Genomic DNA, 27,581 nt, shown 5'->3' on the forward strand with positions numbered 1-27,581 from the left:
TTTTTTTATGCATAGTAAATTTGATTTATTGTAATTTGTTTAGAATACATTCTTATTTCCCTAAGGTCATAGTCATATACTATAGTTTATTTTATATTTGTAACTTTTTATATCCAGTAATTGTTTTACTTATGATTCCAAAATTATCTAATAAATAAATCTCAAATAAAATAGTGTCCTTAGTAGTATTTTTTTTTATTTTTATTATGGATGTGCATGTTTTAATTTCTTTTGACATGAATTCTATAGCATTGTACTCTTTATATTGTAAACTTGAGAGTATATCTAGACTATCTATATAGTATACAGTTATGCTCATAAGCTTACATACCCTGGCAGAATTTATGATTTCTTGGACATTTTTCAGAGAATATGAATGATAACACAAAAACTTTTCTTTCACTCATGGTTAGTGTGTGGCTGAAGCCATTTATTATCAATTAACTTTGTTGGCTCTCTTTTTAAATCATAACAGAAACTACCCAAATGACCCTGATCAAAAGTTTACATACCCTGGTGATTTTGGCCTGATAACATGCACACAAGTTGACACAAAGGGGTTTGAATGGCTATTAAAGGTAATTATCCTCACCTGTGATCTGTTTTCTTGTAATTAGTGTGTGTGTATAAAAGATCAATGAGTTTCTGGACTCCTGACAGACCCTTGCATCTTTTATCCAGTGCTACACTGACGATTCTGGATTCTGAGTCATGGGGAAAGCAAAAGAATTGTCAAAGGATCTGCGGAAAAGGTAGTTGAACTGTATAAAACAAGAAAGGGATATAAAAAGATATCCAAGGAATTGAGAATGCAAATCAGCAGTGTTCAAACTCTAATAAAGAAGTGGAAAATGAGGGGTTCTGTTGAAACCAAACCACGGTCAGATAGATAAACTAAAATTTCAGTCACAACTGCCAGAAAAATTGTTCGGGATGCAAAGACAAACCCACAAATAACTTCAGGTGAAATACAGGACATGTGGTGTGGCTGTTTCATGATGCACAATAAGGAGGCACTTGAAGAAAGATGGGCTGCATGGTTGAGTCGCTGGAAGAAAGCCATTACTACGTAAATGCCACAAAGTATCCCGCTTACAATACGCCAAACAGCACAGAGACAAGCCTCAAACCTTCTGGCAAAAAGTTATTTGGAGTGATGAGACCAAAATTGAGCGTTTTGGTCACAACCATAAACGCTACATAGTCAACAAGGCCTATGATTAAAGGAACACCATTCCTACTGTGAAACACAGAGGTGGATTGCTGATGTTTTGGGGATGTGTGAGCTACAAAGGCACAGGAATTTTGGTCAGAATTGATGGCAAGATGAATGCAGTATGTTATCAAACAGAACATCCTAATTTTCCACTTCTTGATTAGAGTTTGAACACTGCTGATTTGCATTCTCAATTCCTTGGATATCTTTTTATATCCCTTTCCTGTTTTATACAGTTCAACTACCTTTTTCCCACAGATCCTTTGACAATTCTTTTTCTTTCCCCATGAATCAGAATCCAGAAACGTCAATGCAGCACTGAATAAAAGATGCAAGGGTCTGTCAGGAGTCCAGAAACTCATTGACCTTTTATACACACACACTAATTACAAGCAAACATATCACAGGTGAGGATGGTTACCTTTAATAGCCATTCAAACCCCTTTATGTCAACTTGTGTGCATGTTATCAGGCCAAAATCACCAGGGTATTTAAACTTTTGATCAGGGTTATTTGGGTAGTTTCTGTTATGATTTAAAAAGAGTAAACACAGTTGATTGATAATAAATGGCTTCAGCCAAACACTAACCATTAGTGAAAGAAAAGTTTTTGTGTAATCCTTCATATTCTCTGAAAAATGGCCAAGAAATCATAAATTCTGCCAGGGTATGTAAACTTATGAGCACAACTGTACTTTGGATAAAAAGTGCATCTACTATTAACTGCAGCTTTGAGTACTGTCATAGTTTTATATTCATTGTCATGAAATATTATTTGCCACCTTCCTGATTTCTTGCATACTTTTTTCTTTAAGGAAAAAGTTATCCAGCATTGACTGTCCCTGACCTAACAAAGTATTTGCTTCCCTGAACTTCACAGCTTACAACGCGTTTAGCAGCAACAACTCCAACAAGGCACTTCCCATAATTGTAAATCAGTATTTCACATAGCTGTGGAGGATTTGTTTGCCCACTCTTTTTAGCAGAATTATTGTAATTCAGTAACATTAGTGGGTTTTTGAGCTTGAACTACTTGTTAATGGTTCTGCCACAGCATCTTATTGGGTTTCACGTCAGGGCTTTGACTAGAACACTCCAAAACCTTAATTTGAGTGGTTTTGAGGTGGACTTATTCTTGTGCTTTGGATCATTGCCCTGCTGCAGAACACAATCATGTTTCACTTTCAGATTATGGAACAATGACCTTACTCTCTCCTCCAGAAGTTTGTGTTAGAGAGACAAATTAATGATTCTTTGAGACCGCAAAGCATTTCCACACCATCAAATTAAAACCCCCATGTATTGCTGCTGGTTTGATGTTCCACTTTTTACTCTTTTGTCCACAGGACATAATTTGGGGGTCATCAATCAACTTTTTCTTGTCTCCAGATTTGAGAAAAACACTTTCTCTGGTTTTGATTTGGGCTTTTCTATTCTCTCATGAATTCCATTTTTGCTGATTCTCATTGTTTTTGTTAAATTATGAGTATTGACCTTAGCTGAAGCTAGCGGGGCCTGCAGTCCCTTAGGTGTTTTTGTGGCTTCCAGGATGTTGTTGCTGTGCTCCTTGGAATCATTTTGGTAACCTGGCGACTCCTGGAAAGATTCACCATTGTTCCAAGTTTTCTTCATTCAATATAGTTGTTCTCATTGTGGTTTGCTATATTCTCAGAACCTTAGAGATGATTTTTGTAACCCTCTCCAGACTGATATACCTCAACTTTTTTTCTCATTACTTCTGGACTTTGTTTTGTTTTTTCTTCTTAAAACGGGGAGAGTCCACAGCTGCATTCATTACTTTTGGGAAATACAGAACCTGGCCACCAGGAGGAGGCAAAGACACCCCAGCCAAAGGCTTAAATACCTCCCCCACTTCCCTCATCCCCCAGTCATTCTTTGCCTTTCATCACAGGAGGTTGGCAGAGAAGTCTTAGAAGTTAACGGAATAGACTCTTATGGAGGGAAGTTATCTTAGAGATGGGACTAGAGTTTTAAATAGACAGTATACACTCATTTTCATATAATTGCATGTAATAGACACTACTATAAAGAATAAGATGCGCTGATACTGATATGAAAATCCAGTATAATACTGTTTAAAAATGTACTTAGAAGCTCTCAGTTTAGCTCTGTTGTAAAGGTAGCTGGAAAGCACATTGCAAGTGGCAAATAAGACACTCCCCCCTCCCCCTTCTTTTGCATATTAAAAGACCCTTTACACAAACAGGAGCAAGCTGGAGAAGGTAGCTGACGGTATTCTCATAAAACTTTGGGGCTTGGTTAGGAGTCTGAAAATCAGAGCAATGTCATTCAAAAATAAGCAAAACTATACATTTAAAAAAATACAAAAAAACTTTATGGGCTATATTAATAGATCATCTACAAAACATTTATGCAAAGAAAAAATGAGTGTATAATGTCCCTTTAAGTAGTCCTGTCAGCCTGTCAGTGAAAGCTTGGATGAAAGTTGCAGTCCGGAGATGCAGGGAGAGTCTTTCTGTGAAACCACCCTGACTCCTGTCAACAGCTCTATAAGCAATCAGCGTTGACGAGTTTCGCTGCCTGCTTTCTTCACTCAAGTCCATGTCAGAAGCGACGCTACTATCTGTCATACTTGAAGGACCGCGTTACTGTTCCACGGCATAGATTCCGGTAAGATCGTTTCATTTTCCTTTCACTGTGGGAATGTAATGTAATGATAGAACATAGGCTCTCAGTGGGACTCCTTTATCTTTATGGAATGGAACAGTGGGGGACTTTAATCATATTTATGTGATTCTGTCTGCTTTTGTGTAGTGATATTGGGGCTCATGGCTTTTACGGAACGCATAGGTTTTCCTTCACCTGTGGGTTGCACCTCGTGACCGGGCGTATTCTTGACAGGTTCGGTGGAGAGGGTCTATTCTCTACTTGTCTGGGTCATAGGAGGTGTTGAGTGCCCTAGCCATTGGCGGTGTGAGGTGCCAGTTATTTTTGTACAAAATTTGTCCGGTCAAGTTATGGAGGATTCCGATTTTTCTGAGGAGGATTTCTCGGATTTAGATTCTGTTTCCTGCTTAGAATGTATGGCGGCCCGGGTAATCTAGCCCAATCAATTATGTTCTATATGCCGTAATAGAGTGCTCTTTTCTTCCTCTGGGGAGAGATTAGAGACCGCTGAGACGTCCGCCTCTGAGGATTCCATATCCTGTGAGGTGCGTTCCCTGGAATTTTCTGTTCCTACACAGGCAGTTGTCCCAAACACCGTTACCCCTTCTCCGGAAGGAGGTTTCTTTCCACCAGAGGTTGCGGCTCGGTTGCACATGGCCATATTCTTGGCGTTGGCGCATTTACAGTTTCCTGAGGGCCAGCGAAGAGCTTATCTGTTTCCTCTTAACCTGGGGGCGCTAGGTGAGCCGGGTTTTTCCTCTGTGGGAGTGGTTCCCTCTGAGGCTTCAGGGGTACTGCCGTCAGTTTTTTTTTTATTTTGCCTTTAGATTCAGACTGACGCGCAGGTATTGGAGGCCTTGGAGTATTTCAGTCTTTATTGGCCTCCGGATCCTCAGGATCCTCAGTCTTCTTATTCTGATGGCCAACAGCACTAGACGAGTGGAGGGATGTGGATCCTACTCCTGATTGCCTTTTGTTTTGTGTATCTAATCCCAGTTCTGAGCTTTTGAGGAATCGGGTCTCTGACAGGCTGGCCCTGTTAGTGTTTCTATCCTTTTTGGCATTCACCTGCGGTTGCTGCCTACTTTATTTTGATCCAGGTAGGATGTGTTTCTTTTTTCCCCGGAGCTCGAGACTGTTGTAGACTTTTCCTTTTAGGAAACTCTTTTCTTCTTTGGAATTTTGATGCTAGCAATTTTATGGTTGCAATATTTGTTGCTTCCGGCGAAAGTAAAACAAAAAAAAATATATACAGTATATACAGTATGTTGAGACAGTGTTTAAGCCTCAGAGCTTATTTGTCTGACGTTTGTCTGTTTGTTTAATCTAGCCCTGCTAGGTTTTAGAACTTTAAGTTATCCCTTGAACAGTTCGGTTGTACCCTGGTCAGCAGGCTGGTCCTGGTGAGTAATAGTTTACTCTGTTCTTTTGAGGTTATATCAGACAGACATTTTGTATCCTTGACAACAGGCTGGTCCTGTTTGGGTACTAAGTTTGCCTAAATTTTGTTACGAGGTTGTTTTTTTCTTGTTTCTACAAGTTATAGGCCCTTCTATCCTAGATATCAGGCTGGTCCTAGTTTTTTCATCTTGGTGGGGTGGCCGATGTTGGGCTGAGTGAATAGCCACTGGGATACATCATGAGAGATCAGAGTTCATGACCACATGGGGGTATAGCATGCATCAGCTTTGGTGCATATTTAATTTCCAGGTACCTTTTTGTTCCGCAAGGTTTTTGGTCTTGATCCTGCTCCTTGTGTTGGGGGTCCGTTTTTTTTAACCTAGTCCTTGTCTTTGACTTGGCATTATGGTTACTCTGTTTTCAAGATTTTAATAGTCTTTTGTCTGTCCGGCTTTTAGTGTCAGGTTTGTTTTCTCGGTCCTGGGGAAATCTCCTTGTCCCACTGGGGCGTTTTTTTTCTTCTGGAGAGATGGTGGAAGTTTTTCCTGAGAATTTCTTTACTGGAATATTCCTGTTTTTCTTCTTTTTCCTTCTATTTCGTAGGATCTGTTCTACTGCGCCTATCCAGTTGGCTCCTCCTGAGGTAGTTTTCCTCATCTGACTCTAGGAGTTCAGTGGGTTGAGGGTTCTCTGGTCTGTAGTGTACTCTCCCTTCGGGTTTCTGAGGGGTAATGAGGATAGGTATCCTGGATCCCGAGTTTGTTTCTCTGGGTGTCGGTGCCTCTTCCTGCTTTTCCTAGGGAACTTGTGGTTGGAGATTCATTTTCTGATCTCTAGGTCTGGTCGATGCTGGGATTTTTTAATCTCTCTTGTCCTTGGGACATTGACAATCTCCTTGTGATAGGACGGTTCAATAGAGTTGAGGTCAGGAATTCTGACTGCTCTGTTTGCGCATCGACCAAGTGTTTTGTCTCCCGAAGGTTCCGTACTTTGGTTGGGAGACCTTGCAGGGACCCTTCCCTTAGCGGTTGGTGGTTCTTCCTTATTGGTCAGGGTGTTGTCTTCCCTTACCCTGTTTTCTAGTAGGGGGGAGTTGGTCCGCCCTGCTTTCTGAGTTTTCTCTTGTTCCTTTCCAGGAATGTCCTGGTGTAGTTTTGCTAGGTTCTCGGTTAGCTAGTTGCTATGGTTTGACGTTTAGTCTGACTGCCTATCCGATGGAAGCCTGCGGCTTTCGTTTGTGGTTTAAACGGATGTTACTAGTCCGTCCCTATTCAGCTCTGGGTTTTTTTTTCTGACCTATGGGCGTTCAGTTTCTCTGTGCTAGTTAGCTGCCTATGGGAAGGTAGTATTGTTCTACCTTTCTGACCTTTTGTCCTTTTTGGGACTTCGGTACGGTTACTTTATATTGTTTCCTTTTGGATCCATGTAGGAGGTGATCTGGAATTTTTCCTTTCTTTGCTCTCCTCCATTGGTAGAATATTTTCTACAGGACTTTGTCCTCTTGCAGCCTGGTAGCCACTCTTTTCGAGTTATGCTAGAGGCTTCTCTTGTTTTGTCCTTGAATCTTCGGGGATTATTTCTGGAGGTTCTTTCGGACCTTCTTATTGATTCTTCCCTTCTTTAGTTAGGGAGAATGTGGTGTGGGAGTTTTTGTGGTTCCCTTGCCATTGTTCATGGAAAGGTTTTTTATTTGTGTGCGTCTAGTGAATGGGACTTTGTCTCCTCAAAAGCTTTTTGGGCTCAGTGGGGTCCAGCATTTTGAGTGATCTCTAACTGGGATCCTTATGGTTCTAATATCGGAAATCTGGGTTGTTTCAGGCTGTGGTGCCATGAGAATGGGCCTCCTTTCGTCCCCACCCGTCTGTATTCGGTGTCCTCTAAAAGCTTGGGTATTCATTTCCCAAAAGTAATGAATGCAGCTGTGGACTCTCCCCGTTTTTTAAGAATAAAAACTTAAATTATGCTTACCTGATAATTTTCTTTCTTTTGAACGGGGAGAGTCCACAGCTCCCTGCCCGTTTTTTATGTAGGCGGCCTTAAATTCTTTTTTATTTGTTCTTCTGGCACTTTTTTTTTTTTTTTTTAATTTCTCTTACTGTTCCTTGTTCCCTTTGCAGAATGACTGGGAGATGAGGGAAGTGGGGGAGGTATTTAAACCTTTGGCTGGGGTGTCTGTCTCCTCCTGGTGGCCAGGTTCTGTATTTCCCAAAAGTAATGAATGCAGCTGTGGACTCTCCCCGTTCAGAGGAAAAGAAAATTATCAGGTAAGCATAATATATGTTATGGTATAGTGGGCTTGTTGAAACCCTGTAGCCTACGGACTATGTAAGTCATGTTTAGATTCAATATGGCTGGCAGCAATCAAGCCTGGGTGTGTCTGTTTCAGCGATTGACAAATTATTACTACTGGAGTGCCACAGATGAATATTTTAGAACTCTTAAAGGAACAGGAAGCACCTTGTACTTACAAGACATTTCTGTTGTGTTGCTATAGAATAGCATCAGCCAAGTCTTAACGTTTTTAAAACAAATTTAAACCCTTTTTACTGCAATTAGTTTTCAATAGCCAAACTCCACACACCATGTGCCTTGTCTGGATGAGTCAATCTTGGGTTTCTTCCACAGACAACAAGGCTAGCCACTGACATAACTTTGGTATAAAGTAAATTGTTTTGCAGCTTGCTAATAAATCCAATTAGGGACATATATGTAACAGGGTTAGCATAGAGAAGTCAGCAGTGTGCATTTCAAGTTCTGAGGATTAGAAAATGCTAAATTTTCAGAGCTAAATTATATGAAAAGGGGAAAAATAAATTATGAAGATTAAGATATTTTTAATTCTGCTTTTCTTTCATATGATGATCAATCCATAAGGCCTTGATGTGTGGGATAGAATTTCCGCCACTAGGAGGAGGCAAAGAAACCCAACAACAAGAGCTTTTAATTCCTCCCAGCTCTACTCAGTTTGTTCTTTGCCTCCCAGGAGTATAGGTGAAGATAGAGGTGTTCCAGTTACTTTTACTTGGATTATTTTGGGAGCTCAGACGTATGTGAGACCCACTATACCTTGGATTTACTCATCTCACATGTTGGGGCATAGGAGTACAATGTTATATGCACAGTATCTCCCTAATGGATTTCAGCCATTACTGCCTTCAGGTGTCGCAGGGACATGCACCTTAACCTCTTCCTGTTGGACTTTAGGTACTTTCCTCTCATATCCTCTGCTGTTACCTGCACAGCACTAGATAAGTTCTCTATTGGACTCAGCTGCAATGCTTGCAGAGGCTATTTAAAGATACGTATTTGCAGTATAGCAAAGCCATTGTGGACTCAGCCCACCTACCTGCAGGCTATGTTTTATTAACAGTTAACACAGTTTTTTCCAGCATTAACCTTCTTATATGAAGGCTATGGAAATTTATATAAACGAATTGTAACTTCAGACTTTTAGACTCGGGTAAGGAATTTGTATTTTGAAGTGTAATCGCTAAGTGTTGAATTCAGTCAGCACTTAGAAGCGGTCAGCAGCGGTAGCCTCTCCTGACCTTTTGGGGCTTAATTTTTCACCATTTTATTGAAAATTCTAAAATTTTGACTTTTATGCTTTGGGCTTGCAAGGCATCACTGGGAGCGTTGTGGGATGTTTTTTCCCCGCCCTCATTTTGACACTATTTCTCTGCCTGCAACCCAGTGGTCACTGCAGCTACATAGAGCTGCTCCGAGGAAAAATCTAAACATTTTGACAGTGTTTCTGCAAAATTTCAATTCCTGGAGGGGGAGAAAAATGAGGGGACAATTTTATTAAAGGGGCATTTATTTCTCCCATAGAGATTACTGTTTGTGATTTTGAGGCACAAGTACTGGGCTTTTTTGTGTGACAACTATATTGTCTTAGTTTTACACTTTTGGTTGCTCTGGGAAAAAAAATCTAATTTATTGCATTTTGTGTATAATTATGTAGTCTAATATTTCTGTCTCCATTGTTCATATGTTAGACTCATCAGAGGGTAGATCTTCAGATCTTAACCCTATTCAGTACTTGTGTGTATTTTGCAAAAGTGTACCAGTGTGTCAAGTTAACCAACTATGTAAAAGTTGTGTACCTCATCTTATGCATGTAAATCAGCCTGCTTCAATTGTTTCCACTACAAATGTGTGTGTCCTGCTCCAGTATACATTACTTAGGGAGCTTCTACTGATTTTCACCCTGAATTTATTAACTATTCCTGGACGAAGTAAGCAAAACACAAATTTGTTGACAGGGCTACAACTTCTGTTGCAGATATACAGGTACCTCCTCTTCAGAGTCAGATACATCCTCCTCAGAGTCAGATACCAGAAATTCTTCAGGACTCTGATTCAGAGAGTTCAGAGTCTTCTTCGGAGGAGATTACTCTTCTAAGGATAAAGAAGCTGTATCTGATTTTGATGCCTCTTTCAGGTTTAAGGTGGATAATATATGCTTTTTGTGCATGACGTACTTAAGACTTTGGGTCTATCAGATGTTATGCCTTTTGATGATAAGCCTGTTAACCACTTAAATGGGATATATGTTTCCTCCAAAGGTTTTTGGTTCCAGATTTCATCAGATATAATTTCAAAAGAATTGAAGAAACCTGGAATTCCATTTGCACCTTCTAACATATTTAAAAATATGTACCCTGTGCCTGAACAAAATATAGAATTGTGGGAATCTATTCTCAGTTGATGGAGCCATATCAACTTTAGCTAATGTCACCACTATATCTCTTTAGGATAGTATCTCTTTCAGGGATCTAATGGATTGCAAATTGGAGTCCTTCCTTAGAAAACGTCTTCTTAGGTCTTTTTCTCCAATCTGCGGTTGCTATTGCCTGTGTTGCTGGTGCCTCAGCTTTATTGTGTGGCAGGTTAGCTAATTGCTGACACATCTTCTGGAAAGGATATTCAGAATTACATTAAGGCACTTAAGATGCCCAATGCTTTCATTTGATACACAATCATGGACATTATCAAGATTAATGTCAAGACTATGTCTCTGGCAGTCCTAACAAGAAGGGCATTGTGGCTGAAATCTCGGTCTGCTGATATGGTGTCCAAGAATAGATTAATGTTCCTTTATTTTTAAGCAAAGTTTCTTTTTTGTGTCTGGTTTATTTTCAATAATTTCCACCGTTACTGGAGGCAAAGGATCTTTTCTTAGGTAGGATAAGAAATCTAAAAGGAAGAATAGGCAGGATAATATATTTCACTTTTTTTGTTCCTCAAGAGCTCAAGTCTTCCTCCTCTCAGAAGACAGACTCCTCTAAAACTGCCTGGAAGCCAGAATAATCCAAATCTAAGCAGAACAAGAAATCTAATTTCATTTCTAAGTCTGCATGAAGGTGTGGCCCCCAAACCAGACCTGGTTCTGGTAGTGGGCAGATTGAGGTTTTTTTCAGGAAGCCTGGGCTTCAGTACAGGACCCTCGGGTCTTAAACAACATATCCCAGGATTACAGGATAGGTGTCATAACAGAGTTTGTCAGCAGTAGTTGTTAGAGGGGAATCATTGACAAGAGACCACACCAAAGTAAACTGCAGATTGATTTAAATATCTGAGAATACATGCAAGACTGCTAGTAATAGTTGGTTAATTAAGGGTTAACATTGATGGCTAACAGCTGATACTAATGTTGCAGACAGTAGGATAAAGGTTATCTCAGAGGATCAGCCAGGAGATTTATGGAAACAAACAATCTCTGCATAAGGTTAGTAGTTCATAAACATCAGTAACAATCAAACTTAGTTTGTATAACTGCAACTGCAGTTCATTTAAGCAACAGATTGTAACAAGTTGAGGATTAGTGTGTGCTATTAGCAGAAAGCATAAGGAGCAAATTTCGTTGTGTAACAGTTTATAGCAAGCACAGACTTAGTGAGAGCAAATGAGCAGCAGACATAAGCATTTAGATTGTAAGGAAGATAACTTATCTTAGGAAAGGAATGCAGTCCTGTGGAGGAGATCCTTAGAGCAGTGTTTGTCAGCAGTAGTTCAGAAGTAGAAGGGATTAAAAGCTATTTCAGAGAGCTGCAGTGGAACGTTCTGCTGATATAGAGAAACTCCAAGTGAATCCAGAAAGCAGTAGTGAAAGACAGCTGCTCTTGTAGGTGATAGCAGCTGTAACAGACTGTGGAACAACAGCAATCTGTAGTTGATTGGCTTTAGTAACTAGCACACAAAGGAAACTCTGCAACTGAAGATATGTAAGCAGAGTGTCAGGAGAAGTGCTGGCTTAAATAGGCTGAAGTAGGAGGGCCATACTTAAAAGGGCAGCAAGTTAGAGCATTACAATAGGTTTTCGGTCCAGGCTTCCTGAAGGACGATTTCTTCTGTCTCACCTCCCCAAGAATCCTTTAAAGGCAGCTTCATTCAATGTGTTCAGGATTTAGAAGGCATGGGAGTGATTCATCCTGTTCCTTTGTTAGAATAGAGACATGAGTTTTATTCCAACCTTTTTATTGTTCCAAAGAAGGAGGAAACTTTCAGATCCATTCTGGATTTGAAATCCAGAGGGTTCCTACCTTAAAAATGGAAACAATTTGCACAATTTTATCCTTGATACAACCGGGTCAATGTATGTCTACAATATACTTGATGGATGCATATCTTCATCTCCTGATTCACAAGGACCATTATCAGTTCCTAAGATTTGCCTTCCACCACAATCATCATCAGTTTGTCGCCATTCCATTTGTCTAGCCACAGCTCCCCACATCTTCACAAAGGTTTTGGGGGCATTGTTGGCAGTGATATATGCTCAGGCAATGTACAAAGAGTTATCTGCAGTTGGATCAGCAAATTGTTCTGGATTTATCAGTAAAACAAACTTTATCCTGGTGAATGGAAAAACTTTCTTTGATCTTTATTTTTTTTTTATAAATATATTTTTGAGGTTTTTAACAAGTACAATAATATAATCATGTACAACAAATATTAGGAGTGACATATTGCTGATTGTTACATTGTGAAGATATCTTAACAATAAAAAAAACAAAAAACAAAAATTTAGAGCAGCATAAATGTTATAGTACATATTAAAGTCAGAACCAGAAAAGTGTAATTATAATTTCCTCCAATTACCCAAGGGGCCACTCATGGACCCTGAAAAGTTGTAAGCACTATAGAGGAGGAATTCTTTCCTAGGTATGAGTAATATGGTGAAATATGTAGGTATGTTATTTGAAAACTGATATAAAGAATGTAGTTAGGATGCGGCATAGACGAGATAAACCGCATAGTTAACCCTCCTAAGCTAGGAGGTTTATTATGTGGAAGGTGGGGGGGAAGGTGGTTATTTGGGTATAATAAACAGCATATATCACAAAGAACATGCCTCCCTAGAAAGACAAGGTAAGCTGTTGCATCATAAATCAAGGTAAACCGGTTTCAAGAAAACAAAGCGACCTAACCATGCGGAAAGTCTCATGAGCACATGGGTTACTAGTGGGTACATAAAAATGAGCTAATTGCTTTCTAGGCTGAAGTTATATCTGGTATAGTAGAGCATAAAGATCGAAGCTAATACGTTTGACGTGATTTGTGTAGTACTTTTATGATATTATAAGTTGGGAGACCATACAAAATAGCAGTAATGCAGGTCCGGCCTGCGCTAAAAACATGTCAAGTACTTAGAAGGGAAGCTGCGCGTCACAGCGTAGGAATGGCCGCAACCTCAGGTTATGAGTTTAGCACACAATGTCACCTACTAAAAATGGAGAGTCTATCATACGTATACATGTATGCTGTCTGTTTTTCTACTATACTTTCAAATCATCCACGGTACCACATTGAGCTGTACCAGTAAACAAATATCTGGATCTATCTGCAAAAGCATAAACACCTATTTAATATTGAATGGTAGTATTCCCCAGCAGGCTATGAAATCTACAATCCGTATATATTTTTTCTATTATGTCTATAAATATAAAAGTGGAAAGGCTCAGACATCTCAGCCGCAGACCTCCAAGCCCTTAGGAACCTTCAGAAACAAAAGTACCACACGAGTATAAAGCCAGGGATACCAGGTCAAATACCGTTTTAGCCGTCAGTGTCTATTATTTGTGTTGGTTACGTAAAGAAATAGATATGCATGACAGACAAGCACATAGCATTAGGCATTTAGCCGGATCAAAGGAGATACTACAATACACTTTTTATGCTGAGCTGTAGAAATTCCTTCTAGAGGGAGCACTTGTAGCGAATATCTTCCATAGCAAACTTATATATTGATACACAGGGTGTAATAGATATATTATCTGTACAGGTTATTTAGGGAGATAGATATACATAGCAAACAAACACATATAGAAAATTGTTAGGTAGTTAGCTGGATCAAAGGAGACACTACAATATACAGTTTATACTGGGCTGTAGAGATTGCCTATAGATGGAGCACTTGTAACTAATATCTTCCATAACAAACTTATACCTTGGTAAACAGGGTGTAATAGATATCATGTCTTTCACTCAAAATACGTAGATACTTAAAGGGCCACTGTAAGTAAATATTTTCTATGCCTGTTACTAACTAACTACCCCAAATACGCTTTTTATCAATAGCATTTCATTAACATATCTCTACCGTATATCAGAAATCTTGTCTGCAAATGTAATTGTTTTCCAAACCCACTCCGTGGGTATCCTTTGCTCTGTACCAATCCACTTACAATACCTAGGTTTCAAAATGGCGCTTTAAACACAAAGTTATTGGTTTAAGTATTTTGAACACGCAGTGCTGAAAATAGTGGGCAGGATAACGTGACATCGGCGAATAAAAGATATAACTTTTAGAACGTTATGAAACTTCGTTTTGGAGAAAATATAGGTCAGTAGGTTTTAATTAATGTTTATTAACTTTAATATGTTAGTTGTTTAGCTTAAAAATTATAACAGAAAGTAATCCTTTAACATATATTCTTGCAGGGATAGGCCCACAAAACAAATGCCAAATTATTAACTAGTATTGCTTCACCCATGGCAATGTATCTATATCTAACAGTAAATAAAATGGTACACTAACATTATGCAAGTTATAACTTTGAATAAAATGGCATCAAATACAAAGTTAATTATCTCTCCTCATCTGTAAAGCAAACTGCATGAGCAGCTAGCTTTGGAGCATGAAAGATAAACAAAAAGGCACCCAACTTAACTTGATATTCTATAATAAACCATGCATATAAAGGTGTATAACTATAATGTAATACAAGAAGCTTATGCTAAAGAAACGGCAGTAAAATCGTTCAGTCAAAACAGCAGTAGAACTATTGAAAGAGGAAGTCCAGTCCCATCATATATCTAACCGATGCTCCTGGAGTCGGCTTGTCTAGAGGGCGGTGAGGAAAAGTAGTGCATCAAATAATGGAAAAGTAGGTGTCCATCTTCATTCCATCCCTGCACAACAAGTCCTCTATCAATAGGAGAATCCGGTATGTACCGATCCACCTTCATGTCCATACATTTTAGGACCCCAGCTGAAGCTAGCCCAAGCTGTTCCACATGAGGGTGGGCGGCTATGTGAACATTGGGAAAAGGTAGATCACAGAGTGCTAAAAATGGCAGCTCTGAAGTGTTAACATTCTTGTCTGGCGACATCTTCACTGATTTCCTGAACTCTGCCCCCCAATTGCAAACAGGACTCACTGGGGCCAACTCAGTAAGCATCCCGATTGAGCCTGAGTCTGTGTCTACTGGATCTTGAATAGAAGAGTGGAATGCTTCTTCTATAGATTTCAGAAATCTTATGCAATGCATAGCTAGCAAGTCAGTTAAGGCTGTAAAAAATGTGAAAGGCTCCATCGACACTGCCAGATACACAGTATTTTTGACACCTTAGATTGTAGCTTTCGTTCCTCGCTGAGTTATTAGAGCTAGGTTAAGGCAATTAGTGCAACGAAGTGCTGTGGCGTATTTAGAGACTGCCGTTACATGCTGTCAGTTCTGTGCGATGCAGAAGATATGCAGATCACTGGGATACTGCCCTGGAATGTTTAGAAAAATGAAATCACTGTGTAGCTAGTGGGTTTAGTAAGTTATCACTCGTCTTTTCAACATAACTGCACGCTGTGATTATATGCGTTAAGTTCTTTTCTTCTACTAGATACAAGTCCACGGATTCATCCTTACTTTTGGGATATTCTCCTCCTGCTAACAGGAAGTGGCAAAGAGCACCACAGCAGAGCTGTCTATATAGCTCCTCCCTTGACTCCACCCCCAGTCATTCTCTTTGCCTACACTAAGTAATAGGAAGAGGTAAAGTGAAAGAGGTGATAAAATGTTAGTTTTTTATTTTCTTCAAGCAAGACTTTTTCATTTTAAATGGTACCGGTGAGTGCTATTTTTTCCCAGGCAGCAGATTGATGAAGATTTCTGCCTGGAGTCCATGATCTTAGCAGTTGTCACTAAGATCCAGAGTAGTTCCCACAGAATGGCTGAGGAGTACTTGAGAAGCTTCAGTGTGAGGAACATTTTTCATGCTACAAGCATTGAGTGAGGTATGTTCAGTCATTTTTTTCTGGAGAGGCTGTGTTATTTCAGAACTAGCTGACAGTATTCCCATAAGGGAAGGAGTAAGCAGTAATCCTACATATGATAGAAGGGTATTACTGGGACCTGTATGTTATGGGCTAATAAATGGTTGACACTGATAACATGATGTTTTTTTGGGCAAAACGATTTTATGTTTGGAAGGCAATTTAACGTTTTTTGTGTGCAAACGTTTTTGACTTTGATGGCACTGGAGGGTTTACATGGCTTTCTGTGATAGTCGGGTATAAGGAAACCCACATGGCTAGGTTCTAAACTGCTTTACAGCAGTTTTTACTAGGCAGTGAGACATTAATGTAGTTGGGCGGGGCCTAATTTCGCGCCTCAGATGCGCTAATTGAATTTCCCATGCAAGCTCCAGCTCTGATGGGCCTAAACTGACAGATTTGGCCTAAACGAAGTGCTAGAGTGATTTAACAGACCCCTGAGGGCAGGTAGGCGCCACAGCAGAGCTGTGGCGAGGTGCAGGGGATAGATTGTTTAATTTCATAACGTTTTTTTGGGTAACGTTTTTTTCATTAAGGGTTAAGAACATCTTGCTTGTGGTGCAATCTTAGCTGGCAAGATAAGACGCATATATAATAAAATTGGGATAATTATAGCATTTTAGAACAGTTTTGGAAAAATTGTACGCTTTTTTTCTCTTAAAGGCGCAGTACCATTTTTCAGATTATTTTTTTCACTAAATAAAGTGTTTTCAAGCCTGTTTGTGGTCATTACTAGCCTGTTTCAACATGTCTGACATTGAGGAAAGTCAATGTTCTATGTGTTTAGAAGCCATTGTGGAACCCCCACTTAAAATGTGTCCCTCATGTACTGAAAAGGCCTTACATTGCAAAGAACATATTTTAGGTGATAAAAGTATGTCTCAGGATGATTCTCAGTCAGAAGAGAATCTGGTTATGCCATCTAATTCTCCCCCAGTGTCACAACCTTTAACGCCCGCTCAAGCGACGCCTAGTACTTCTAGCGCGTCTAATTCTTTCACCCTGCAAGATATGGCTGCAGTTATATCTACTACCCTTACAGAGGTATTATCTAAACTGCCAGGTTTACAGGGTAAGCACAGCAGGTCAGGTATTAGAGTAAATGCTGAGCCCTCTGATGCTTTATTGGCCATCTCCGATGTACCTTCACAGTGTTCTGAATTGGGGGTGGGGGAATTGCTGTCTGAGGGAGAGCTTTCAGACTCTGGAAAGCTGTTCCCTCAAACAGACTCAGATGTGACGACCTTTAAGTTTAAGCTTGAACACCTCCGCTTGTTACTCCGGGAGGTTTTAGCGACTCTGGATGATTGTGACCCTATTGTCATCCCACCAGACAAATTGTGTAAAATGGATAAATATCTAGAGGTCCCTACTTACACTAATGTTTTTCCAGTCCCTAGAAGGATTTCAGACATTGTCACTAAGGAATGGGATAGACCAGGCATTCCGTTCTCTCCCCCTCCTACTTTTAAGAAAATGTTTCCCATATCTGACACCATTCGGGATTCATGGCAGACGATCCCTAAGGTGGAGGGAGCTATTTCTACCTTGGCTAAGCGTACAACTATCCCTATTGAGGACAGTTGTGCTTTCAAAGACCCTATGGATAAAAAATTAGAGGGTCTTCTAAAGAAATAGTTTGTTCATCAGGGTTTTCTTCTACAACCTATAGCGTGCATTGTTCCAGTAACTACAGCAGCATTTTGGTTTGAGGCTCTAGAGGAGTCTCTTGAGGTTGAGACCCCATTAGATGATATTTTGGATAGAATTAAGGCTCTCAAGCTAGCTAATTCTTTTATTACAGATGCCGCTTTTCAAATGGCTAAGTTAGCGGCAAAGAATGCAGGCTTTGCCATTTTAGCGCATAGAGCGTTATGGCTTAAGTCTTGGTCTGCTGATGCGTCATCAAAATCTAAGCTTTTAGCTATCCCTTTTAAAGGTAAGACCCTATTCGGGCCTGAACTAAAGGAGATCATTGCCGACATTACGGGAGGTAAAGGTCATGCCCTTCCTCAGGACAAGACGGTTAAAATGAGGGCCAAACAAAATAATTTTCGTTCCTTTCGAAACTTTAAAGGTGGACCCTCTACTTCCTCCTCCGCCACAACGCAGGAGGGGAATTTTGCACAATCCAAGTCAGTCTGGAGACCTAACCAAACCTGGAATAAAGGTAAACAGGCCAAGAAGCCCACTGCTGCTACCAAGACAGCATGAAGGGACAGCCCCCGATCTGGGACCGGATCTAGTAGGGGGCAGACTTTCTCTCTTCGCTCAGGCTTGGGCAAGGGACGTTCAGGATCCCTGGGCATTAGAAATCGTGACCCAGGGGGTATCGACTAGAATTCAAGGATTTTCTCCCAAGCGGGAGATTTCATCTTTCACGTTTGTCTGTACACCAGACAAAAAGAGAGGCGTTCTTACGCTGTGTAAAAGACCTATATACCATGGGTGTAATCTGCCCAGTTCCAAAACCAGAACAGGGGTTTTACTCAAATCTGTTCGTGGTTCCCAAAAAAGAGGGAACCTTCAGCCCGATTTTAGATCTCAAATGCCTAAACAAATTTCTCAGAGTCCCATCGCGTTCAAGATGGAGACCATTCGAACTATTTTACCAATGATCCAGGAGGGTCAATATATGACTACCGTGTATTTAAAGGATGCATATCTTCACATTCCTATCCACAGAGATCATCACCAGTTTCTCAGGTTCGCCTTCCTGGACAAACACTACCAGTTTGTGGCCCTCCCCTTCGAGTTAGCCACAGCTCCCAGAATCTTCACAAAGGTGCTAGGGTCCCTTCTGGCGGTTCTAAGGCCGCGGGGCATAGCAGTGGCGCCCTATCTGGACGATATTTTGATTCAGGCGTCAACTTACCAGCTAGCCAAATCTCACACGGACATTGTGCTGGCTTTTCTAAGAACTCACGGGTGGAAGGTGAATATACAAAAGAGTTCACTAGTTCCACTGACAAGAGTTCCATTTCTAGGAACTCTGATAGACTCGGTAGACATGAAAATATTTCTGACGGAGGTCAGAAAGTCAAAGATCTTAACTACTTGCCGGGCACTTCGCTCCACTCCTCGGCCATCAGTGGCGCTGTTTATGGAGGTCATTGGATTAATGGTAGCGGCAATGGACATAGTTCCGTTTGCTCGCTTACATTTCAGACCACTGCAGCTGTGCATGCTCAGACAGTGAAATGGGGATTATGTGGATTTGTCTCCTCAGATAAATCTGGATCTAGAGACCAGAGACTCTCTTCTTTGGTGGTTGTCACAGGATCATCTGTCCCAGGAAATGTGCTTCCGCAGGCCAGCATGGGTCATAGTGACGATGGACGCCAGCCTCTTGGGCATCTGATGGCATCTCGTCAGAATGCCAAACTTCCTTGTTACGGATCCAGATCAAGGGATCCTCAAGCAGTACTGATAGATGCTCTAGCAGTACCTTGGTCATTCAACCTGGCTTATGTGTTTCTTCCCTTTCCTCTCCTGCCTCGTCTGATTGCCAGAATCAAACAAGAGAGAGCTTCGGTAATCTTGACAGCACCTGCGTTGCCAGGCAGGACTTGGTATGCAGATCTGGTGGAAATGTCATCTCTGCCACCGTGGAAACTGCCACTGAGACAGGACCTTCTCATTCAAGGTCTGTTCCAACACCCAAATCTAAATTCTCTGTAGCTGACTGCCTGGAGATTGAACGCTTGATTTTATCTAAGCGGGGATTCTCCGAGTCCGTTATTGATACCTTTAATTCAGGCTCGGAAGCCTGTCACTAGGAAAATTTACTATAAGATATGGCGTAAATATCTTTATTGGTGCGAATCCAAGGGCTACTCATGGAGTAGGGTTAGAATTCCTAGGATTTTGTCCTTTCTCCAAGAAGGATTGGAGAAGGGATTATCAGCTAGTTCCTTTAAAGGGACACATTTCTGCTTTGTCTATTTTACTACACAAGCGTCTGGGGGATGCCCCAGACGTTCAGTCTTTTTGTCAGGCTGTAGTCAGACTCAAGCCTGTGTTTAAACCTGTTGCTCCGCCATGGAGTTTGAATTTAGTTCTAAATGTTCTTCAAGGGGTTCCGTTTGAACCCATGCATTCCATAGATATTAAGCTTTTAACTTGGAAAGTTTTGTTTTTAGTTGCTATCTTTTCTGCTCGAAGAGTTTCTGAGCTTTCTGCATTACAATGCGACTCGCCTTATCTTATATTCCATTCTGATAAGGTGGTTTTGCGCACTAAACCTGGATTCCTTTCCAAGGTTGTTTCAAATAAGTATATTAATCAGGAAATTATTGTTCCTTCTCTATGTCCTAATCCTTCTTCTAAGAAGGAGCGTCTGTTACATAATCTGGACATGGTTCGTGCCTTGAAGTTTTACTTACAAGCGACCAAGGATTTCCGTCAAACATCTTCTATATTTGTTGTTTATTCTGGAAAGCGTAGGGGTCAAAAAGCTACGACTACCTCTCTTTCTTTTTGGCTGAAAAGCATCATCTGTTTGGCATACGAGACTACTGGACAGCAGCCTCCTGATAAGATTACAGCTCATTCTACTAGAGCAGTGGCTTCCACATGGGCTTTTAAAAACGATGCTTCTGTTGAACAGATTTGTAAGGCTGCGACTTGGTCCTCCCTTCATACCATTTCCAAATTTTACAAATTTGATACTTTTGCTTCTTCTGAGGCTATTTTTGGGAGAAAAGTTCTTCAAGCAGTGGTGCCTTCTGTTTAGGTATCTGTCTTGTCCCTCCCGTTCATCCGTGCCCTGTAGCTTTGGTATTGTATCCCACAAGTAAGGATGAATCCGTGGACTCGTCGTATCTAGTAGAAGAAAAGGAAATTTATGCTTACCTGATAAATTGATTTCTTCTACGATACGACGAGTCCACGGCCCTCCCTGTCATATTAGACAGATTAGATTTTTGTTTTCAAAACTTCAGTCACCTCTGCACCTTTTTATTTTCTCCTTTTTCTTCCTATTCCTTCGGTCGAATGACTGGGGGGTGGAGTCAAGGGAGGAGCTATGTAGACAGCTCTGCTGTGGTGCTCTTTGCCACTTCCTGTTAGCAGGAGGATAATATCCCACAAGTAAGGATGAATTTGTGGACTCGTCGTATCGTAGAAGAAATCAATTTATCAGGTAAGCATAAATTTCCTTTTTTGGCAATCCTTATGTAGAGCTTCTCTCTTAAGCGGCCATCTCTGGCGGCACTTGGCTCCACAAACTGCCAGTATATATTGTGCCAGATCCAGGGACCCAAAGGCACAGTTGATAGATGCCTTTGTGAGTCCATGGAATTTTCATCTAGCTGACCTGTTTCCCCTATGTGTTGTTCTTCCAAGAATAATTGCTCAAATCAAGCAGAAGTTTGCCTAAGGCATACTAATAGCTCCAGCTTGGCCCCGCAGAACTTGGTACGCAGAGTTGAGTCAGAGGTCCAGTTCTCCTCCTTGGCTTCTTCCTCAGAGGCATGACTTATGGTCCCTAGGTCCATCTTTTCTACCCAGATCTCTAAGTTTGACCGCGTTGAGATTGAACGCCTAATTCTTAAGCACAGAGATTTTTCAGCTGCTTTTATGAACTACTGCAGGCTAAAAAACCTGTAACTCAAAATATTTTCCACAAAGGATGGTTTAAACAAATGATTGTTTGCTAGTTGTTTGAAGGTTCAACTGTCTGCTTTTTCTGTTCTTTTCCAAAAGAAACCAGCCAAGCTCCCTGATGTTCAAATATTCAAATTTAGTGAGAATCTGGCCAATTGTAAGACCTATTTCTCCACCAAGGAATCTAAACTTAGTTTTCTCAGTTCTTCAAGGACTCCCTTTTCAAACCTATGCATAACATCAATATTAAACTCCTGTCCTGGAAAGTAATTTTTTCTTCCAGGAGAGTTCCATAACTTTCAGCTTTATCCAGTGAATCCCCATTTCTCACTAAGGAGAGACTTTTCCATAACCTTGATGTGGTAAGTGCATTAAAGGTGTATGTTCAGGCTACTAAACACCTCATGCAGAGTCCAAGCTTGTCTGTAGATTATTCAGGTCCTTGTAAGGGTCAAAAGGCTACTGCTTTGGTCTTTGCTTCTTGGCTTAAACATATAATTCATAAAGCTTACATAGTGGTGGGAAAGTCTCCCCCAAAGCATATTGCAGCTCATTCCACTAGATCAGTTGCCACTTCCTGGGTGTTCAAAAAATGACTCATCGTTGGAACAGATTTGCAAAGTTGCAACATTGTCCTCTCTGCACCTTTTTCCCAAATGTTATTGTTTCGATGTTTTTGCTTCTTCTGAAGCGGCTTTTGGCAGGAGGCAGGAAAATCCTTCAGGCCGCAGTATCTAGCAAATATTTTGTCCCACCCTTTCCTTGTTGTGGACTTTTTGCTTGGGTGTTAAACCCCACATGACAAGGACTTGTGGACTCTCATCATATTAAAAAAAATGAAAATGTATGCTTACCTGATAAATTATTTTCTTTTAGAATGATTAGCCCACAAGCTCTGCCCTAGTTATTTAGTTTTAGGGGCAGCTTTTTATTTGTACCTCAATAGACCCTGCTTTTAACCTTCCTACTAATCTGTCTCTTTTTTTTCATTGCTGGGCTGTCCATTGAACTGAGTTGTTCTGGGAGGTGGGATCGATTAAAAATCTCTTGTTGTTTGAGTTCTTTGCCTTCTTCTAGTGGTAGGAATTATATCCCACACATCAAGGACTTGTGGTCTCTTATCCTGAAAGAAAATAATTTTTCAGGTAAACATAACTTTTGTTTTTTTCGGGGGCCTTAAAAGCTAGCACTGAGGGCTGCCAGTTGATCTAATGTTAAGTTACGTTTGGTAAATGAGTTGCATGGGTAACTATGGGGTCAATTAATTTTTTTACATAGGGCCAGTTGATGTTGGATAACATTTCCCCCCTTAAATATATAAAAATGTTCATGTACATAGCAGCTAGCAAAGAACTGTGCACAGCAAAAAGTACACCTTCCTAGTTACTTTTATATGGAAATCATTATTAGCAACGCTTCTCTTTTACTCTCAAAGACTTTGTCCTGTTTGTGACAATGTGCCAAAAAGTAAAGGTTTAGTTCATGGAGTGTTTTTATTCACAGGTTACTCTTGCACTGTGTGGATTTAACCTAACCAAGTCTCCTTCTGCTAGCAGAGATGGGAGACACCATTGTCAGTTAGAAGTCATGGAAGAAAATGGAGCAAATGTTTATGTAAGTAAATATGTCATGTTAGCACAATGCCAACAAATTATGTGTTGCAAATAACTCACTTATATATGGAGCCATATTTTTTATTTTCAAACCCACAAGGAACATACTATTTAGTATCATTTCCGCAGTGATTTGTATGGGTCAGGGAATGTCTAACAATAGCCGGTCTGCAAACGTGTCTAATAAAGAACAAAACATAGATCCCACCAAACAACCTCTGCTTATGATTGTTTACTGCTCCTTTTTTATGTTTACCTTATCTTACTTGTTTGCCCCTGTTTGCATTACAAAGCTTTTGTATACTTAAACTTGGATTTATGACAATATCATATTAATGTAGGAAATGTGTATCCGCTAATTAACTCATTTTTCAATATTGATATATTTATTATTGATAAAGTTAGTGTTCCATTTTGCTAATTTCTATTAGTGTGAAAGTTGAAGTTTTAATGTGATAACTGATTAAAAGTGCAAATTATACAGATGACTCAAGTTATTTATGTCCCCATATTACTAATAAGAAAGAGATATAATCAAATTGATTAAGAGCATAAATATCTCTTTAAAAAAAAAAAAAACCTCTTTAAGATGCCATTTTAAGAACATTTACTTTTCGTATTGTATTTGTTAAATATTGGCTTACCCCAGTATTCTTCACAAGTGAAAAATGTCCTGTTTTGAAAATCAAAGCCTAGACCCAAACATTTCAGGTTGGTACAATACTTCTTTTTTTTTTTTTTTTTTTTGTGTGGCTTTGTAGGTCAATATTTCACCAGTGTAAAACAGGACCCTGATAAAAAATGTAACTTCCTTACTTTGAAGTATTATTATTTTTTAAATGTCTTAAAGTTTAGAGACCAAATAGCATTGCATATGTCAAGCATATATCCTGCAGGTTATACAAACAGCTATAAATAAAAAGAGAGAAGCGCTCAACCTGGGAACAAACAATAGCATAATAGCTTGTTCTATGGCTAATTACCACCCAAGAAGCAGCCTCTTTTTGCTCAACATGTGCCTTTAACAGAGAAGAACTTTCCTGAAGCATATCAGTCTGATCCTGACTTCACAGTACAGTCCAGCCCCGAAATACCAGGCAATCTCACTCTGAACAAGAGAAACAGCAAAACCCCAGACGTACGTTTCAGCCTTTTGTGGGCACATGTTGAGCAAAAAGAGGCTGCTTCTTGGGTGGTAACTAGCCACAGAACAAGCTATTATGCTATTGTTCGTTCCCAGGTTGAGCACTTATCTCTTTTTATTTATGCAAATTATGACACTAAGGGAAATCTCCCTAAGTGTGATGCAGGAATCCAGACGTGAACCCGTTGTTCGGTGTTCCTAGAGGGATATGGCTGCACCTCACTGACGTCTGGGGTTTTGCTGTTTCTCTCGTTCAGAAAAGGATTGCCTGGTATTTCGGGGCTGGACTGTACTGTGAAGTCAGGATCAGACTGATATGCTTCAGGAAAGTTCTTCTCTGTGAAAGGCACATGTTGAGCAAAAAGACGCTGCTTCTTGGGTGGTAACTAGCCACAGAACAAGCTATTATGATATTGTTTGCTCCCAGGTTGAGTGCTTCTCTCTTTTTATTTATACAAACGGCTATACCTGTTTGTTTTAATGAAAATATATGTTTCAGCCTTTAACTACTGTGTTTAATAGTAGATACCTAAACTTAATCAGGGCTGTGATCCGTACATAATTCACCGATCCTTTAGCAAAGAGAACAAACTATGTACAGGTGATTTCACAAAATGCTCTGTACACTCTACTACAAAGAGACATTGTTATGTTTCAGCAATGGGGAGGAATCTTATTCCAATCTTAAAAGGTGGGATCAGAACTTAGGTTTTTGTTGTGCCCTTGATAGAATCAGCCGGTCTTTTTTGGTAAGCGCTATTTGGGCACATAAGCTGAGAGGTGGAATCTTTGTAAGTATAATTAAATTTGTATTATTTGGGAATGCAATATATAATTTTATAATTATTCATTATTTTTTGCCTTTAGATTTTAAATAAATCCAGTGTTCCACAAACATCGCGAGTAAGGTCTACAGTAAGTTCATATTTTCTTTTCTTTAATTTTTTTAGACCTTTAGAAAATGTGTCCTGCACAAAGTCTACATATAGGCACCAAATTTGTCCTTTAAATGTGCAAGAGTTGGTATTTTGTCATTGCTCTTAGAGGTACTCAGTATTTCTGACTATTCTGTTTTCATTGTAACCTTGTAGGAGCATGCAAGTTTACATATTGGTCAAGAATCTGTTGATCACTAGATCCATGTATTGTGTGCTTTTGCCAAGTTGTACCTGTATGTTGTGAGTGTTCCAGCACTGCTCCAATTGCAGAATCCTGCAGATCACTTTGTAATTTCATTATTATTAATACAATCATGCAGCACTAAGTTTCACAGCTTTTTCTTTTAAAACGTCTTCCTTTCATGTACCCTATATAGCTGACAAGCTAAAGGAGATGCATGCAAATTCTGTAATATTTGCTTTATTTTAATCACTATTTATTTTTACTACTTGATAGTCCTGTCATTGCTTTACCTCCTTCCAACCATATTCTTTGAAATTCCACCTCTTTACTTTTTCTATTCTCAAAATTTTTCTTCAAAAATACTATTTCTCTGTGTTCCATACAGCAACACAAACAGTGTCTTGCAGCTCAAGTTGTCCCTGCTTTATACTAAAACTCTACAAACCCAAATCCAAAATAAATGAAACCCTTTTTTCATAATGCTGGTTCTACAATTAGGCTTTTTTCTTTATCATACCTGATGATTAAATAGCTTTTTGTGTTTCCATTTTCCCATATCCTTTTCTTTGGTTTGTCAAAGGAAATAAACACTTTTCCATCTTAATGGGAGGAGAGTCCACTGCTTCATTCATTACTTGTGGGAATTAAGAACCTGGCCACCAGGAGGAGGCAAAGAAACCCCAGCCAAAGGCTTAAATACCTCCCCCACTCCACTCATCCCCCAGTTATTATTTGCCTTTTATCTCAGGAGATTGGCAGAGAAGTGTCGGAAGATTCGGAGTAGCCTCTTATTGAGGGTAGTACTCTTCGCAATGGGACGGGAGTTTTAAGTAATCCTTTCAGCTTCTCAGTGAGAGCATGGGTGAAAGTTAGAGTCCGGAGATGCAGGGAGTGTCCTCTCTGCGAAACCATCCCGACTCAGATTAACAACTCCATAAGCAATCAGCGTTGACGAGTTTCGCTGCCTGCTTTCTGCTCTCAAGTCCATGTCAGGAGTGATGGAGTGAAAAGGCCGTGTTCCTGTTCCATAGCATAGATTCTGGTAAGATTGTTTCATTTTTATTATACATGTATGATAACACTAGAAGACAGGGTCACAGTGTGACTGCTTTTATCTGTATAGAATCAAGGGTTAATATCTCCTGAGGGGGATTATTGAACAGGGGGGAATAATCTTATATGTTTATTTGATTTTATGCTGCTTTTATGTGTGAGATGTTATGGGCTCATAGGCTGTTATGGAATATACAGGTTTCACTTTGAGAGCCATGCAGCTTACAAGCTAGGCAAGCTTTTTCTCATAGCAGGGATGGTCCTGCATTGTGCACCATATGATTCTTCCCTCTTTCCTGACCGGGTGTCTATCAGAGAGGAGTCCTAACTCTCTGTACTGTCTGGGTCATAGGAGGTAGTGAGTGCCACAGCCATTGGGATATAAAGGTGCAGTTTTTTTTGAATAAAATGTTTTATTTCTCTAGTTCTCCGGTTATTGCACTAGTGATGGAAGACTCTGTTACTTAGAGGGCACACCCTCTATTCCTAAAGAGTAATTCCTGTTTATAATGTGAGGAGACCTTAGTACCGCCCCCTCAATTATGTTCCATATGCCTTTATAATGTGATAATATCAAACATGTTTGATACCACTGAGCCGTCCACCTTTGAGGAGTTGTTGTCCAGTGAGGTGCGTACCCTACATGCTTATCTCTCTACACATGCAGTTTCCCGTAGCTTTGCTGATCCCCCATCTGGAGGGGGCCATTTTTTCACCAGGCGTTACTGCGCAGCTCAGACGGCGGTGTCTGCGGCCTTTAATGCTTTACCTTGCCCTGCTAAGGGCAAGCAAAAGGTTACATATTGCACTCCTTCTCAGAGTACATCAGATAATTTATTGGATTTAACTGATAGGGTTATCAGAAGATGAAGTTCTTTCTGAGACTTCGGAGAGTGAACATTCTGGGTCGAAGTCTACTGCCTCTAAACCTCCGGCTGCGGAGGAACCAGACTTTAGTTTTAGGAATTTGCGCTTTCTTCTAAAGGAAGTTTTTTTGGCGAATTCAGTGGTTCCAGGGGCCAAATTGCCTGAGGAACCTTTCATTTCTAAATTGGATAGAGTTTGAGGACAGGGTGGCACCTTATCCTTCCCTGCTCCTGTTAGATGGCGAACATATTAAGGATGAATGGGACTGGATTGTTCTGCTCTTCTCCCTTTAACAAATCGTCCCGGCCCTGGACTCTTAATGGATTTCTGAGGTTCCGTCCCTAAAAGGGATGG

The 27,581-nt window shown here is 40.1% G+C and overlaps 1 protein-coding gene across 2 annotated transcripts in view; it reads left to right on the forward strand.

Moving 5' to 3' along the window:
* Positions 1-27,581, forward strand: part of POT1 (protection of telomeres 1) — a 640,429-nt gene that overhangs the window by 17,563 nt on the left and 595,285 nt on the right. For both annotated transcript variants that reach the window (XM_053716650.1, XM_053716651.1), the window contains exons 5-6: positions 22,932-23,042; positions 25,053-25,100. In XM_053716650.1, coding sequence (XP_053572625.1) covers positions 22,932-23,042; positions 25,053-25,100 — 159 coding nt within the window. The remainder of the gene's footprint in view (positions 1-22,931; positions 23,043-25,052; positions 25,101-27,581) is intronic.

The sequence above is a fragment of the Bombina bombina genome, chromosome 6 (genome assembly GCF_027579735.1).
Source record: "Bombina bombina isolate aBomBom1 chromosome 6, aBomBom1.pri, whole genome shotgun sequence".
Taxonomy (NCBI): Eukaryota; Metazoa; Chordata; class Amphibia; order Anura; family Bombinatoridae; genus Bombina; species Bombina bombina.